This window comes from Meleagris gallopavo, chromosome 15 (genome assembly GCF_905368555.1).
Source record: "Meleagris gallopavo chromosome 15, MGAL_WU_HG_1.1, whole genome shotgun sequence".
NCBI classification, from domain to species: domain Eukaryota; kingdom Metazoa; phylum Chordata; class Aves; order Galliformes; family Phasianidae; genus Meleagris; species Meleagris gallopavo.
Window position 1 is genome coordinate 14982305 of NC_139418.1, and position 17133 is coordinate 14999437.

General features: G+C 38.6%; 1 protein-coding gene across 6 annotated transcripts in view; it reads left to right on the forward strand.

Moving 5' to 3' along the window:
- The window catches only part of MACROH2A1 (macroH2A.1 histone), a 44799-nt gene that overhangs the window by 7026 nt on the left and 20640 nt on the right, over positions 1-17133 (forward strand). For 5 of the 6 annotated variants that reach the window (XM_085236461.1, XM_085236463.1, XM_085236462.1 and 2 more), the window contains exons 2-4: positions 904-1104; positions 14513-14619; positions 16129-16326. In XM_085236461.1, coding sequence (XP_085092587.1) covers positions 933-1104; positions 14513-14619; positions 16129-16326 — 477 coding nt within the window. In that variant the 5' untranslated portion in view covers positions 904-932. Of the gene's footprint in view, positions 1-903; positions 1105-14512; positions 14620-15481; positions 15572-16128; positions 16327-17133 lie in introns of those variants that run through there. The other variant, XM_085236465.1, reaches the window with a different exon arrangement.

The following is a 17133-nucleotide window of genomic DNA, read 5'->3' on the forward strand; positions in this document are numbered from 1 at the left end:
CGTGAGAGAAAAATAAAAGGGAAACAGAGAACTGGTATGATGGGAAATAAAGCTTCAAGAGTTTCTGTTGAGGAGTATATAATCACATTAATGACTTTGCATTCTCCTCAGTTAGGGTTTAGAAAGGTAGAAAAGTGCTAGGATGTACCACTGATGCATACCTCTGGTTTCCCTGGAGCTTAGAGATGATGAAGGAGGGGAGGGGAACATTTGGACAGTCTCCTTTCCCCTAAGTTAATTTTAAAACCTTGCTGAAAGCCTGCAAACTCTCCTCCTCTTTGGATTTGCCAGCTTGTATTTACAGCCTAAGCAGAAATCAAAGAGGAAAAAAAAATATTTGACAGCTGAATTAGCAGGAGGTTTCTTCACAGAGATGAACAGAGATACAGTCATCAGAGGGCTGCTGGATGGTTAGACCACTGTTATGTTATGGAAGAGTTGAAGGCTGTACCACTACATTGTGCCTTCTAGGGATCTGATGGGTTTCAGTGTGAGCAGAGCTGGCTGCTGGTAGGTTCAAATTGCAGGGGATTCATTTCACTTCCTTTTGAAAGACACATTTAGTGTATAGGAGATGTAGTTTACCTTACAGGTTCTGTAAATTCATTCACACTTGAAAATCCAGATTCTTAAGGAAGAGTAATAAAATGTACAAAAGCTCTAGTGACTTTAGTGCAGAAAGCAGCCTCTGCTTTCATGTTGAAACTCTTGTTTTATGTGTCAAGTGTGGTAACTACCTAACTCCACTAATGGTGCCAGTTTTAACACGTTAGGAATTCCAGATTAGTAATTTCAAAGCAGATTTATGTGAAATTACTTCCCCTATTACCACTTGAAATTATTTAAATGCTGTACTCCTTATTGATTAAATTTTTGTCTTTATTTTTTCCCCCTAATATACAGAGTGCTGTTCCAGACCCAACACAGACAAAATGTCCAGCAGGGGAGGGAAGAAGAAGTCAACCAAGACTTCACGCTCTGCAAAAGCTGGGGTGATATTCCCTGTTGGAAGAATGCTCCGTTATATTAAGAAAGGCCATCCGAAGTACAGAATTGGTGTTGGTGCTCCAGTGTACATGGCTGCTGTACTGGAATATCTGACTGGTAGGTTTTGCAGAGCAACATGAAACAGCAACAGCAAAAGAAATAAGACAAACTGAATTTGCACAGTGTGCTAATGGAAAAGCTTTAAAAGGTCCTTTGATTTATAGAAGGCTTTTGAATGAATAACGAAGTTATGGCTTAAGTAACTGCTGTTGTTGACACATCTAAGCCAAAAGTAATATACAGTCATCCCTGCCCTTGCCTCAGTTTTTGTGCAGTTCAGTATTTGATTTGCTTTGACTCTTTCCATGTAGGCAGTCAGAAGGATTCTTGCATCAGTGAGTACGGGCAGGATCTCACATCACAGAACAGTAGGTTTTTTTTACCATGCATTTGTTTATTTCGATGCTGTGGTTGCAGCAGATGCAAATGTGTCCAGGGAACAGTGATCTTTAAGCCCTGAGCTGATTCTCTGAGGAAGAGTTGAAGTTCATTTTTTCATTCTTCAATTTGAGGACAAAGTAGCAAAGCACATGGTTTAACAAGTGCCCTGATTGACAACTATGATTATAGGCATTGAAGGCTATTTTAGATACAACTCATAATAGATATTGACAAGGAAGGACAGAAATAGGCTGATCTTTTTTATTTATTTATTTATTTTCCTATAAACCTTCCACCCCTAAAAATGAAGACTGGTAACAGAGAATAATTAAGTGCTTAACTTCTGTGAGGTACTTCTATTACACGGCTGAATTTTCTGAGCCATTAAACTTCTTTATTTTCATTTGCTCATATTCACAGTTTTCCTTATTTGAACCTTTTCTTTAAAGGAATGCTTTTAAACTTCATAGATGGCCTTAAAAATTAACATTTCCTTCAGCTAGGTTTCCTGCTTAGAGCAATAACTCAAATAAAATGCCTCTTAGAGTGACTGGGGCTTTGAATGCTGCCCTTTTCAAGAAACAGAACAATACAGGTGAGCTCAAGATGCTGCTAATGAGCAGCATGTGTTGTTGGTTTACTGACTTAAAGGTTTTCTGAGGTAGTGACAGTTTAGGCAGCAAAGTATAGGCTTGGGAAATGAGTGTTCCTTTAACTAGCATGGATCCAAAAATACTGATTCAGGAGATTTTTTTTTTTAATGAATAATTGCATACACTGCTACTTTAAGAAATAGTAAAAGAGGTGGCAAAGGGAAGAATGAAGGTGAGCTTAGGAGGAAAAGCATCTTTACTTCTCCCTCAGAATATTTGTAAGGTTTTTGTGGTGTTTTTTTCCCCCTCTGTATGTTGGTTAGCCCTCATGACATGTAGGTCAAGATTATCTTTCATTCTTATGAAGATGAATGTGTCCCAAAAACAAGGATACTCTTTTCCTTCCCTTACTTAGTTTTGTTTTATGACTTTTTCAGCCTGATGACTTTTTTCCTACTTTTCTGTAAGTTTTTTTTGCACTCTATTTAGCAAAGTTTTTTAATAATTAATGATTAACATATTTTCTCAACTTCAAGTTTCCTTGTTTTTCAGTGGATTCAGAAACAATCTCCTGAAATGGGAAGCAGAGAGATTTTTGTTCTATGTGTATGGTTTTTTTTATTGTTTTTTACCCTGTTGGTAATTATGTTACAAAAATTGAAGTCTTGATTTATTTCTTGAGACTCTTAAATATGTTCACATCTGAGACTAAGTGGAGATTGAGCCATTTAAAAAAGAAAAGCAGGAACGTGACATAATGACGATGATAAACTGCGTAAGTCAGAAAACAACCAGAAAGGAGAGTAGAAAATTAAAATATGAAACGCAGCTCCAGGAAAGAAAGTCTTCAGAAAAAAACTGAGATGAAGTGGCAGAAATGTGACCTAATAGGAAGGAACCTACTAAGGTTTGAAAACTAGTTCACGTGTGTGCAGCATCTCACTTCAGTCCTTTAGAAGATGAGGTGCTAAATTTTGCTGGCCTTTGTGAAAGTTGAACTCTGGATGTAAATCTGAAATTAGGCCATAACGTGATCAGACCTGGGATTTTTGATTTAGCTTGGGATTTAAACTTCCATAATGCTTCCAGCTGTTCAGACTTGCAATTCAGTTTGGGGTCCATCTGTAGGTTATGATTTTATCTGCTTTTACTTTGAAGGTAACTGTTAAGATGTATGTGCTCATCAAAAAGTGAAAATACCCATTCTCTAACCACTTACAGCATATGTGTCCATTTGTAATTTAAGCTCTTCTTCAGTCTGTGCTCAACAAAGTTCTCTTCAATTTACATTTGTGTTCTTCCCATGCTTTTCTATTAGTTTGTGTATCTGCTCTTAGCTCCAAGAACAGGAACATACGTGGTTTTAGCACACAGGTTACTCTGGCTGCTTCAGATGCTGTGAACTAAACGCTGTGTGTATTTGCTGTGCTGATTTTCATTCTCTTGGCTTCTGATGGCTTCTTCTGCAGGGGCCAGAGTACATCTTCCCTGTGCTCTTTATTGTAGTGACTCTGAAAATAATAATAAAACTCCCCGTAATATTAGCAGCCAATAAAGTGATTTTCCTTATCTCACATTTCAACCTATTTAAGTATTAAAGAGTTGCACGGAGAACATTCTGCTCTTACTTAATAAAATTTCTGTTGTTACCTGTAAAAAATATTATAATTCTCCCAACAGCACACCAAGTGTTCATAATTTGCTTTCTATAGGCATATCACCTGCTTATTCTTTCCTCCTTTTTATCTAAGGAAATCAGATGCATCATCCACTGTAAATGGGATACAAGTGTGTGTTTGAGGCTGTGTGTGCAGAAGGCATCACTGCGTTTTACCAATAATAAAGCAAGTGGGTATACTTTCTTCACACTGGAGGAATAGTGTGGATGAGGAAGAACTAAAATTTATGGGTCTTATTTCTTTTGATTAATTTCTGTTTATGCTGCAGAACTAATTTTAGGCATTATTAACTAGTTGGAGCTGTCAAGAAGTTCGATGTTACTAATTCCTTCTGTCATCTCTGCTTATTGTGGCTCTTTTGTTACAATAATTTATTGCTTCTTTATCTTCACACGTGTGGAAAACTACACTCCTCATTTCATCTGCAACAAAGTGCATCAGGATCAGTTTGTATCAAATAAAATACAGAGTCAGGCAAGAGGGTGGCTGCTGCCTTTGGCTGGGGCATTGCAGCCACTCAGATGGCCTTGTGTGGTTTGCATTTGTCCAAACCCATCCAGCTGTATTTGTAAACAGTCTCTTTTGATCTACAGCTTGCATAGGTTACAGTATGGTCCTTTGGTTACAATGTTTGCCCTTGGAAATAAGTGTGTGTGTGTGTGTGTGTGTGTGTGTGTGTGTATGTGTATCTCCTGAGTGTATTTAGAGACAGCAAGAACCAGGCCTGCAAGCAATTTCTGTTCCCCCTGCCCCCATAATCTCCTCTATGTTGTAAACAATTTTCAATTGCTAAAATGTCATAGCAAATGAGGGAAATGGGAAGTTTATAGAACAGGAATATGGAAGAAATAAGGCTTTGATTTATATTTGTTCTGTACTTATTGAACTAAGGTAGGAAAAAGATGTCTGTTTTCTCCATTAGGGTTTTTCTTTTCCCCCAGTGAGATTTTATTGCCCATTGTGTACTGTTGATCATGTATTTTGTTAAAATGTGCAGTAAGCACCTTTTCAATCCTAGGGCTAGAGCTGCATCTGAGGCATTCTGCTGCTCACCTTAGGTTTTGTTCCCAGGCTTTTTGATGTCACCAGAATCCCTTAATGGAGGTTCATGTGCCAGAGTTCAGTTCATTGCATTTTCACCATGATTAATTTTTGATGTGGAAAACTTCCTACAGCCAGCTGCTGATTGGCTGCAGAAGAGAAGTCCTTCCTGAAGGCACTGCGTTTAACTGCTCGCTTCAGATGCTCGCTTTCCCAAGTGCAAGCTGATCAACCTGAACTGCTGTTCACCTCTCACGTTCTGCTTGCTGCTGAAAAATTTTACAGGGTCACAGAAGAAAACAATGATTCGCCCTGTTTGTCGAAGCACGAGTACTGCTGAGCTTCTGCTTTGAGGCGGAGGGGCAGATGAGAGGCTCCACAGTAAAAAAAAAAATAATAATAATTAAAAAAAAAAGGCATTAGGTTAAAAGCAGATTGAAGTTCCAGGCATTTTGAGACTGCCATAAATAACCATCCTTAGGGAGTAATGAAATTTAAGAAGAGAATTAATTGACAGTATCTTTTTGATACAGTTGAGACGTATTCACTACCGAGATACATTCCTTCTATTTAAACAGCTTCAGAAACACTAATCCCTATTACAGTGTTATGCCACAAACTGTGTCCCAGAAGAGGTTCAAGGAAAATTAAAGGGCTTGTAGGCCCATGCCTTATTAAAGCAAGCATGAAACCACCTCTTCAGCTCCGGTGTGCTTTTAAAATGGGTTAATTCTGGGCCTAAAACACATCAGAGTTGTTTATGCAGTAGCCTTGCAGGCAGAGGCCTTTAAAAAATAGCATCATGGCAAAGCACTTTTGTAACGTTTTAGGTAAGGCTTCAGTCTTTTCCTTAACAGAAGTGAGATTGTCACAGCTAAAAATTGCAACTCTTTAAGAAGTGACAACTTAGATTTAAAACTTTGCATTGTTATAACTTGAGTGGTTAACATTCTTTGTGAATTAACACCTGCGTGAATCAGTGCACTTCAGTGTATGTAAATGAAGAGCTTTCTTTCATCGATTAGCCCTTGGCTCCTGCCCTGTAAACCCTTAGGTGTGTTCCTGTCTTAACTTGTTGTCCCACGAACTTCAGTGCGGCCCTCCTAGGTACAAAAGCTAAGCTTACTCAAAGCAACTCGCCAGGTCGGGGTTCTGCTGCCACGCAGATCAGGTCTGATGAAAAACAGTAAAAGTGAAAGCATTTCATGTGATAAAAGCCCTCACAATACATACTGGTTGGTCTGTATAGATACCTATTTCAGAGGGGCACTTTTGTATCAAAATTTGCATTTGTGCCATTCTGAGATAGTGTACAAAATGATACGTCAGGGTTGTTGGTGCTTATTTGATTTTTGTTTTTACATCTTGATTACCAAATTACTGTCTCCCACTGACAGCTGCTAAATTCAAGTTATATTTTAATACCTTAATATAGAATTGTGCTTTCTCTTTATTCTAGTAATGTTCCATCTCTACTTGCCTAATTTACAAGTAAGCAACAACTTCTGTTATAAGTTGCTGTTCAGTTTAATAGTCTTGAAAGTTTGGCTTAAAGGTCAATATTATAAAGGGAAACAGCATTTCAGTAAATCTGTGATAGACTGAAGGACAGAGTAACATTTCTGTGTGAGGGCTGTTATTCAGGTATTAGGTTCATAAAATATGTAATTTTAGGGCTGTGCTTCGTCACTGACTGTCGTAGGCAATTTAAACCTCTATTGGACTTTTTTCCCTGAGAAATATGTATTGTTGTTCAGGTGAAAATAACTTGGGTTAAATCCCATGGTCCTGTTAGATGAGAGAGCTGCTAGTATGAAGGGTCATTCTTACAGGCCTTACTGCTCTCTCATAATATCCCTATTATTCCTGCCTTGCAGCACACATGAAAGAATTCAGGACATCACTGGGGTAAGTTAGCAGTAATGGTACACTGTGGAAATATCAAACATGGTGTTTTTAACATTTCAGACACTGCAGCCCATGCGTGTAAATGCTTTCATTACTTCAAATTATCAAATATTTTATCCTGTCCTCAGACTGAATGCTGGATTTATATTGTGTTCTTAAATGTCCATGGCCTATAATAATGTTTCAATTGCAAGCAGGCCTGGTCTGCTTGTATGGGATTTGTATGGGGGGTTTTCCAGCAATTTGAAGAGATCCTGGCTCAGTGCTGCCAAAACAAATTTTCCACAATGTGTAGCAACAGGCTTTTATGAATTGTGATGGAGAGTTTAAAAGAGTAATATTAATTCTCACTTTAATATGTTAGAGCTGTGCTTTGGGGTGTTTTTTTTTTTTTTAATGACATCACTGATAAGAGCCAGTTTTTTCTCATATTTTGTCTTCCATCAAGGGAAAAAAGCGTTCTAACAGTAAATTCTCTTGTGGCATAAGGTTTGCATAAGAATGCTTGAATTCTGGTTATGCAGTGTGTTTGCAATGGGTCTTCAGTTTTTTTTTTGGTTTTTTTTTTCTCCCACTCTACATTTGTCCCTAATTCTCTTTCAAGGGTGAAATTGCAAAAAGATTGTTAGGTGCAGCAGGATGAAATGCTTCATCCTCAATGTAAACTTCAATGGGGAAGAAATAAATTGAGGGGACATGCCGTGAAACACTATATTTTTAAAATAAATAGGCAGTACTTTTCCTCCATTACAAAAATGTCTGGGTTGTAGTGACACTTGTTGCAAGATATGGGTTCCAAAAATTAGAGTAACTTCAAAACTATTTTACACATCCATAGACGTGAAATCCATTGGGAGGCTAAATGGAAAGATGGCATTTCTAGCTTCAAAAGCCCCTAAGTTGCAAATGGCTGGAATCGGAGGGAGTACTCTGGAAAAGCAGCATTTGAAGTAGTAGGAAGAGTATTTCAAGCAGTAATCCTATGGAACATTTGTTCTTGGGCACTGGTTGGGGACAGAATATCAGGTAAGATGTGGTTTTTTTTTGCTCTGATGAAATAGTAGCTGCTCTTTAAATTAGACTACTGCTGAATACCCAAAATAATAGAACTTTTTGCACGGTGTGTTCCGCAGACATAGATTTAAAACTAACAAACAAAAAATGCTGATTGTCCTATTAGCTTCTCCATAACTGCTTTTGTAAAGTAGCAGGGAAAAATATTTGTAAATACATTTACAAAATTCTTTCTAAAAATATTTGTAAGTATTTTTCTTCTAAACAATAACAATTGTGTTTGCCCACAGACACCTGTATTTATTATGGCTTTCGTTGCAATCTTAGTGCTAAAAAGGACTCGGAGTTGTAGAAAGACTTAGAGACAGCAGTAATTTAACGAGTCATAATGTTTTCAGTAATAAATTCAGAATCCTGCTTGCTTTGCTGTCAGAGGTGGTAGCTAATAAAACCATTATTGCCATCTGCCAGATCTTGTAGAAATGAGCAGCGTGCTGCAAAAATGAGAGCACAACGTGCATGGATTGCATCAGGTCAGTGTTTAGCAAAGGCTCTGACTGTAACTTGTGTGCTTTGCTTCTCTCTACGTGGGCATGGCTGCACACGTCCTTGAGATACACTTCTATTTCCTCTTCCTACCCAAGGTTTGGAGTCACTTCAGCAAACTCTAGAATTTCAGTACGAAGTCATCTCCTCGTTTTCTTTGGCTAATTATGTTATGAATGTTTACTGAGTTTCAGTAGATGATTGGCATCTGCCACTTGACTTCTTTAATGTTTGGAAATGCAAGTTTCTAACGTGCCTACAAAGGTCAAAGACTGAGCTAGGACCACGTCAGAGGACATCAGCAGTCTCCTGCCCTCTGTAACAGCCAGACCAGAGCACGCATGCTGCGCTTGATCAAGTAATGTCTGGCAGCAGTTAAATTAATCATGTCAGAGTGTATTTCTAAAGCATATGTAAACTGTTAGGAGTAAGAGCGGAGTGTAAACTAATGGGTAAGGAAAGCTCCAAAGGAAGAGAAGAAAAAAGGCAGAGTTAGATGGGATTCTTTAAGTCAGTGGAGGAGAAATAGGTGATCACTTTTGAAATTAGTACTCACAGTGTGACTGTGGTAATCAATAACATTTCAGATTTCAGAAAGTTCCATCTTAAGTGTCACCATAAAGTGAATTCACATACATTCTATTGACAACATTTAACCTGAAAATTTACCAAAAAAATAGTATATTAAATAGCATTGCATTTCCTACAAGGAAAGGAAAAAAAAAAAATCCAGAAAGTTTCATATAAAGTGTGGAAATGAAAAAAGAGCTGAAGATAAGTGTGAGTCAGATCAGAAGGCTTTAAGTGGAAGTGGCTTTTGTGGACTGAACTCGAATTCTATGTAAACAGCAGTCTGTCATCTGCCTCACAGAAACACAAAACTTAGAATAACTTGGCAAAGTTCACAGTTTCTCCTTTAAGGGGCCTTGTTTTGATACAGCTCAGAGACTGAAGGCTGAAGGTTTTTTATCGCATCCTAAGAGAATGATTGCCCTGCTGAGAGTTGAGGTTTCACCAAAGCTTGTTCATGGCAGTAAAATATCTTGAATTGATTTTCACTGCATCGAATTTCCATGACTTTGAACCAGGGCTGAGAACTGTTTTACTGGAATGCATAAGAGGGAAAGTGTTGTTAAATGATTCTGCTTCCACTGTTGGGACTGTAGATTCCGGGGGGATTGGGTGGAATATACAGAGAGAAGAATGCAGGAAGCTCATAATAATCTTTGATGATTGGGGTTGATTGGGTTAAAACCTTCCGGAATCATGCAGAATGATTCTGAAGTCAATAAAATGCTGATGGAAGGTTGATTAATTTAAAGTACAATGAACAGACTCCTTGTCATATAGCTGGCTCTGTAGCCAATACACTTTTTCTCAATAGAATTGTGTCAGCATTCATTTTTCTTTCATTTCTGGATATTGTTCTCGAATATTTTATTGTAAGGAGAGGCTTTGAAATTTCTTTTGGAAAAAGTTCCTTGTTGGAGCTCCAGCCTTCAGAAGTTGGCTTTATGTCAACGCATCACCTGTTAGTTGTTAAGAATTTAATTTTCAAAGCTATGATTTCATCTCCCTGAAGAGAAGGCGGACAAAAGGATTCAATGCAACAGCAGATTTTTAGTTTGAGACATAAACAACAACAACAAAAACAAAACAAAACAAAACCTAAAACACTTTTGGGATGAACTCAGACATGATTAAATCGAGTATTTACATTTAGAAAGTACAACAGCCTGAATGCATGCTGAGCTAAAGGCTCTGTCATTTGAGCTCTAAAGGAGTTTTAGTCAATAATGACCGGTAATACTTTGTTAGGGTAAATGAACTGGTGCATTGCATAGGAGTGGGAAAAACACACACTTTTGTTTATATCGAGGTCTATAGTTACTACTGTGCCTGATTTGCTTATGTCCAACAGTGATTTGTTTTATTTTAACTTCAGGGCTGAGTTCTTGTTTCAAAATCTGCAAGTGTTATGAAACACCAAAGGCCTGGTACTCAGTGAGCAGCAGTGAAACAAATGCAAGTAATGGAACTGGGAACTTTGTAGGATGTCCAAGAGAGGATCGGAGCAGAGAGGTCTCTGCAAGTCAAGGATGAGGAACTTGCTCTGGCAGCTTGCTCCAGGATGAGGTTTCTGTAGAGACTTCTAACAATTTTTGATAGTGTTTGAGTAGGAAAAGCCTCGAGAACAGCCTTTCCTGTGGTCTTATCTCAGGCTTAAGCACAAAGATATACAACCTATTTTCTTTTCTCTTTTTAAAATGTTGAACTGAACTTTAGAAACCTCAAGAGGGAGAAAAAATAATAATAATAAAAAAAAGACTAACAAAAAAACCCTGGTGCTTTTGTTTGAGTGCTGAGAACAGGATTAGTCCAGTTTTCATTACCAATATCCATTTGCCTTGTTCCAAGCATTGCAAAGGATTTTTTCACTTGTATAAATGAAAATTAAATTGAAGTTAAGAAAAAATTTCCCAACTTAAGACTTTCTTCCCACTTCAAGCATTTGCTTTAAATTGTGTATTTTCAATCAAACCAATGTGTTCTTGCTGTAGTCTGACTCCTAACGCATCCATTGCTACAGGAAAGTAGTTCATACATCATGACATTCCTATTTAGTTTTTTCTTTCCTAATTATTTGCTCTCTACCACTTTTTACTGAATGTTTTTCTTACATTTGCAGGTAATGTGTGTTGTTCTGCTTGTTTTTTTTTTTCTTTTTTCTTTTTTTTTTTTTTTTGTCATTTGAAATGCATTTAAAAGCATTTAAAAGTCATTTATAAGCCAGCCATAAAGAGCATCTCTTCCTAGTAACCGAAATTTCAATATACAAAAATTGAAGAGTTTTATCTTTTGAAAGCTCGTCGTGATGAACAACTTGTATACTTCTCTCATGTTCAAAAAAAAAAAAAAAAAAGCTCCTTCTATAAAGTATGTCTCATAGCTGCCTTTGCCTGAGTGGTGGCCATGTAATTATTCTCTAGGGTGGAAATACCTTGAGTAAATGTATGCGGAGCAGACATTATGCAACCTACTTTCCTCCTTTCTGTGAGCCCTCATTTTTGCAAAGTGATCTTGCTTTGTTTTTCTGGCTGGATATATGTGCCTAGTGAGTCTGATATGGAAGCTCGTAGGACTTTATTTATTTTGCCTCAGCCAAAGTGAAGCTTTACATCTTGATTCTGTTGAATTGCATGGATATTCCTGAACATTCATCTGATGTGAGTTCTCATAGATGATCAGTATTTATTTACTTGTTCACGTACTCAGGCAGACTTCGATTGCTTTGTGTTCATAAATGAAAAATTTAGATATAATTCAATCCTTAAACCTTATACAGTATTAACAAAAACCAAGTATGTATCTGTGCATTAGGCCCTTCATTTGGTTGCCTGTGTTCCAGCTTCGTGGTGCTCTCTGTAGGGGTGCAGCACATCATTAGAACGTTACCTTTAATGAAGCAGAGCTCTTTGGTGACTCAGCCCCTTGAAGCTGATAGATGGGTGCTTCCAACATTGCCACAAAGAAGGATCTGACTGCAGAATTGGGATCAAACCAGTTTTAATTACCTTTTTCCACCTACTGCTCTTTTAACCATGTGCCTACATTCAGAGAGACTGTTCTGGAAATGTGAATCAACTCCCTTACTGACAAGGCTAGATTTTGCCTCACTTAATATTAGCTTAAAACATTGGGTGAAACACCCTTTAAATCTTGTAGATTCAAAGTAGGATAAATCAGGTATGAAAGGGAAGATGGCTGCAAGCAGAATCCAGCCACGTAGTTCGGATCCCATCTGGATCCAGAAGGTCTCCATTTCCAGCATACATAAAGGCTCTGATCTGCTGGGTCTGGATTGGGTTTGTCTCTGTCAGTTCTAAATCAAGAAGTTGTTCTCTGTATTGGCCCCATCCCTTCTGAGGGTCCCCTCTGTCCGGCCCTGTGCACACAGCAGGGTTGTGCAGCTCCCTGTGCTGTGGGCTCTCTGCATGCACAAGCAATGCCTGATTATGGCTGGAGCTGTTAGGAGAAGGTCAAAAGAAAAAACCCACCCTCCATGCCCTCCTCCTCTCCCTGAGCTCCTCTTTTGTGGTCCTCAGCAGCAGTGCAAAGCGTTCTGTTCCCGAAAAGGAAGCGGGGTACCTCAACTTCCCTAAAGGACCATTAGAAAACTGTAATTTCAAAATGAGTTTCCTGTCCAAGGAAGAGGGCTTAGCACTTGCAAGAACAGTTCTCCACTGTACAGGGCAGACATTTGAGTTTTATGAGGAACAAATAAAACATTCCTCTGTGCTTTACAGGCATAACACTTTCTTAGACTCTTTAGTTACAGAATGACCTGCCTGCATAGTTATGCCTTTGGGTTGCAGAGAATAACACGGCCCAACTGTTCAGCAGTGCCTGACGCAGTAAAGGAGTGGAGGTGGGGGAAGCAGAGGCAAACCAAAAAGCAGTCTGCTGCTTGCAGCCGTGCTTTTCAGCCAGTAGTAAACTCTGAGATAGAAACAAAACGATTCCTGCTCTGGAGAGGTGGAGGTGGTGGCATTGCAGTGCCAAAGAATCTTATTGAGGTCAGTGGGAATGCACAGGGTGTAACCAAGAGCACAGCTTGCCCTTTGGAATGTGATACAGGTCCTCTGTCACAACAGGCAAGGCAGGCTAAACCACAAATGTCTGAGCTGTGGCTTATGAGAAGTATGTGGAAGGGATTATGCCAGCTTAATTCTGTTCTTTGGAGGTGTGGAAAGCATAGCCAGGTTGACCTTACCCTGCTAATCCTGCTTTAAAAATAAATTAATTGTTGTCAGCGTGAGATGTTATAAGAGTTACTTTCCAGGGCTTAAACTTTGTGTTCTGTCTTGCCCCATAAAAAAGTAAATTGCCCACTTTAAAGAACACAAAAATGGTGAAAGTCCACCAAAATCCTTGATGAAACTTCACTGTAGAAGCAGCTGTACGTTTTCCTGCAGATGTCATTGTTAGCTTATTGTGGGACTTGTGATGAAAAATAATTGGAGAATCACGTTCAGTCTAATGAAAAGCCATAGCCTGTGCTATGTGGTATTGCTTGACATTTACTGTGTGCTACAGTAAAGACATGTGGTCATGCAACCCTTGATTTTGATCTTTTTCATGTTAGGATTACAATCTTAATTTACTTCTATTTGCCTCTAATGCAAGCTTATGGGAGGGCTTTCTTGATATATTTTCTTATTAAATAGGAAAGCACTCTGATACACAAGTTCTAATGTTAAATTTTAGCATGTTTTCATGTTCTAGGTGTATAAAAGGCAATTTTTTTTTTTTTCTTTCTCCTCCAAACACTTCCAGGTTTTAGAGAAGGTAGAGTTCCAAAAGCAGTGGTGAAACAGTCTGTGCAGAGGGAAGTGAAAGTTTGGATAACAAAAGTATGGATAATGAAGACAGCTGTAGCTTGTAACTGCGAAGTCAGATAAACATACGATATCTTTTTTTCTTGTTCCCCTGACTTTGTTTTAATTAATGAGGTTCTTTGCCTAAGGCTTGTTGAGTGGAAGACAGAGAAGTTAGCAGGTAAGGCTCCTGCCCTGCGCTTCGTAGATCCTTATAGGAAAGCAAGTTAATCTTTCCTAATTCCAATAAAAGTCATCATAGGCACAGCTGTTAAGTGTAATTTATAAGGGCTGGAAATTTCTTTTAAGAGGATGATCTACTTACTAGGAGCAAACAAACATGATTTATCAGTTACCTTTTCTGGCCGACTTCTTTAAGAGACAAAAAAAAATCATTAAGTGTAGCATCTGCATAGCTTGTATTTGCAGTATCGTAACTTGGATGTGTGTTTTACGCTTCCATAACATTACAAGTAAGGAACTGAGAATAGCAAGTTCTCTAGCAATTAAAAAAGTGGAAGCCATGCAAGCCAGAATTCGTATTTGTGACAGGTTTTAAAAAAATCTACCTTTGTACATCTGGTCCTCTGCCACATTATAGAAAAGGGAACTGGGGGAAATAAACACACAGTAAACTTGAGAAGAACACAGAAAAGTTGGGGACTTTGTAAGGACGACAAAGTAAATATAGTTTAGACCACAGGTCTTCACATGTGCATTCTGCCTTTGGTGACTGCACCTAGGAAAGCATACAGTGATTTTAGGCGTAGCTATTTCACTGAGGTTATATGACAGCAGTCAGGAATAACACTGTAGTATTCACATTTATTTATTTATATATATTTTAATGGATGCTAAGTAATATGTTGTGGTCATTAAGAAAAATCACTGTGTAATTAAAAGGGGCTTACTTTTTTTTTCCCAGCGGAAATTCTGGAGCTGGCTGGAAATGCAGCAAGGGACAACAAGAAGGGTCGAGTCACTCCTAGACACATCCTGTTGGCTGTAGCAAATGATGAGGAATTAAATCAGGTAAGAAAAAACCCCACCGTGTGAGGGCCGGGATTTCCTTCAGGGCTTTTAAAATTGTCTTTCCATATAGCTGAATTGTAATTCAAGACCTCTGCTTATTGAACAGCCCACCATGAAACAGCCCATTCGCTCACTAGCACACTGGCTGTGTGACAAAAAAGAGCACTCAGCTTAATTATATATTTCAGGATACTTCCAATGCGTGAAAATACACAGGAAATGCAGTGTGACATTTGCTTGCACTGCTGCAGTCACTTCTGTTGAAGACAAGAGCATTATCATAAACTCTCAGAGCGCTTTTTTGTTTGGTTGGTTTTTGTCTTCTTCCTTAACCAGCTTAGGACTCCATGGGACTTATCCTGTTCCCATTGAAGTCTGTCTTGGCAACCCCAGAATGAAGAGTTCTGGAACTCTTGCAAGTCTGTGTCCTTTACAGATTTCAAGATATCTGATTTAGCAAAAAAATAATTGGGCATTGTTATTACAGTGTTGTGGTGTCAGCCAGAGGCAGTGGCCACAATTAACGTCCCTTTTTTGGAGGTGCTGTAAAACAACATCTGATAAGATATTGTTCCAACCCTGTGTATTGGATAAAGCTGAAAAGAAATCATCCTTCTTCTGTTTTTGTGTGGAAGTAGATAGTGCTTTCCTTTCGTAATAATACCTCCTTTTGTAAGCTGAGAGCCCCGCTGGGTTGTGGTTGGGGAGCAGTAAATGTGAATCAGAAGGTGGGAAATACCTGAGAGACTTTGATGTCACTGTTTCTATCTTTCCTAATACTTAATTAGTCCCAGTAAGATGTTAGGAAAAAATAAAAGGTTTAAGTGGCTTTAAATACAGACCATGATTTATTTCACCTCTGCTTTTAAAGGCTTGAATGAACTGCACACTTTTGAGTATTGATCTGCTTTTCTTCAACTACATAAAGATTTTTTTGAAGAAAGACTTCCAGGTATAGAGATTTGTATAAATGTTACCCTCCATTTGAAGTTCTTTTTTCTAAGAAATAATTTCTGTTTAAAAAAATGCCTGCTGATGGAAATTCAGCAATGGAGACATACGTTGTGTCTCACACAGCGTGGTACATATTGCAGTCCTGTACCATAGACTTTGGGGTCCGTTCCTCGAAAAACAAAGAATCCCCAGCCACAGACATGAGGGCTTTGCAGGGCAGCCTGGTTTCTGGTAGCTGGGTAGCAGCCTTCACTGCATGGCTTCACAGCTTAATGAAGAAACAGCTCTTGTGTGAGCTCAAGTGACATTCACAGTAACAGCGTATGTGCAAGAAGAATATATACTCCCTTTACAGTTATATCTCAATATGTGATTAACTTTACTTGAGATGTTTCATATTGCTTCTTGTTGCCTTATTCAAGATAGATGTTGAAAAACGTAGCAGAATCAGTTAAAACTCAAGACAGTGTATGAAGTTTGCAGCAAACGCTATTTTCTATTGTTGGTGTGTAAATGCTGGAATTTGTCATCTGCAACTTTTATTTTTCTTATTAGCTATTGAAAGGGGTCACCATAGCCAGTGGTGGAGTGTTGCCCAATATTCACCCAGAGCTGTTGGCAAAGAAGCGGGGCTCAAAAGGAAAACTGGAAGCCATCATCACACCACCTCCAGCAAAGAAGGCAAAGTCTCCATCACAGAAAAAAACTGTATCAAAGAAAACAGGTGGAAAGAAAGGAGCAAGGAAATCCAAGGTAGAGTAATCCATTTATTTTCAACCCAAACAAGCTGTAGGGAACATCACCTAGGGAAGTTTAGCGTGTGGTTAAAGATAGTGATTTCAGTACAAGCACAAGCAAATGCTGAGGGAAGAGTGCTGCCCAATCCCTGCAGCAGGTGGAAGAAGTGGCACAGGCCTGCAGGACAGGCAGGCAAGTGATGAGTGCTTCACTCTTTGTCAGGTTGTTGGGTGAGCACTGCTGGAGGCACCAGCAGACAGAAGTGGGATCTCACATAGCAGCTGTAGGGATCACTTTGCTGTGATTGCACAAGTGTCTGCATTGCATTAGACAGAGTAAACTTGGTTGGACTTTGTTCGAGTATACTCTAAAGTTGTAAATGTTGAAGAAAAACAGTACTCTAGGTCACTTGCCTTGTAATAATGTCAGCAGCCATTAACGTGTCAGTTGTGTTTTCAGATGTTGTTTTTTTCTGTGGTTTCTGAATTAATCTTCTTGTTCCAGGTTAATATAAGACTCCTCTTACTGTAGTTCATTTGCTGAAATTCAGACAGAGTGAAATAGTCCCTCTGAAGCAGGATGCAATTTTCCTAGAGCAGGTAGTTCAGGCTTTTGCAGCATCAGAGAAATTGTATTAATCGTGGTTACACACGATTTCTTTGGCTCAGCTGAAGACCCACAATGTCCACCTGTTAGTATACATAAAGGAGATTCTTCCATGTTTAGACTTAGTGTTTTAACTCTGAGTGATCAATGAAACTAACTCAAAAGGAAGGTGGAGTTGAGGGGAAGAACAAGAGGTCCAAAAAATGATTTTTTTTA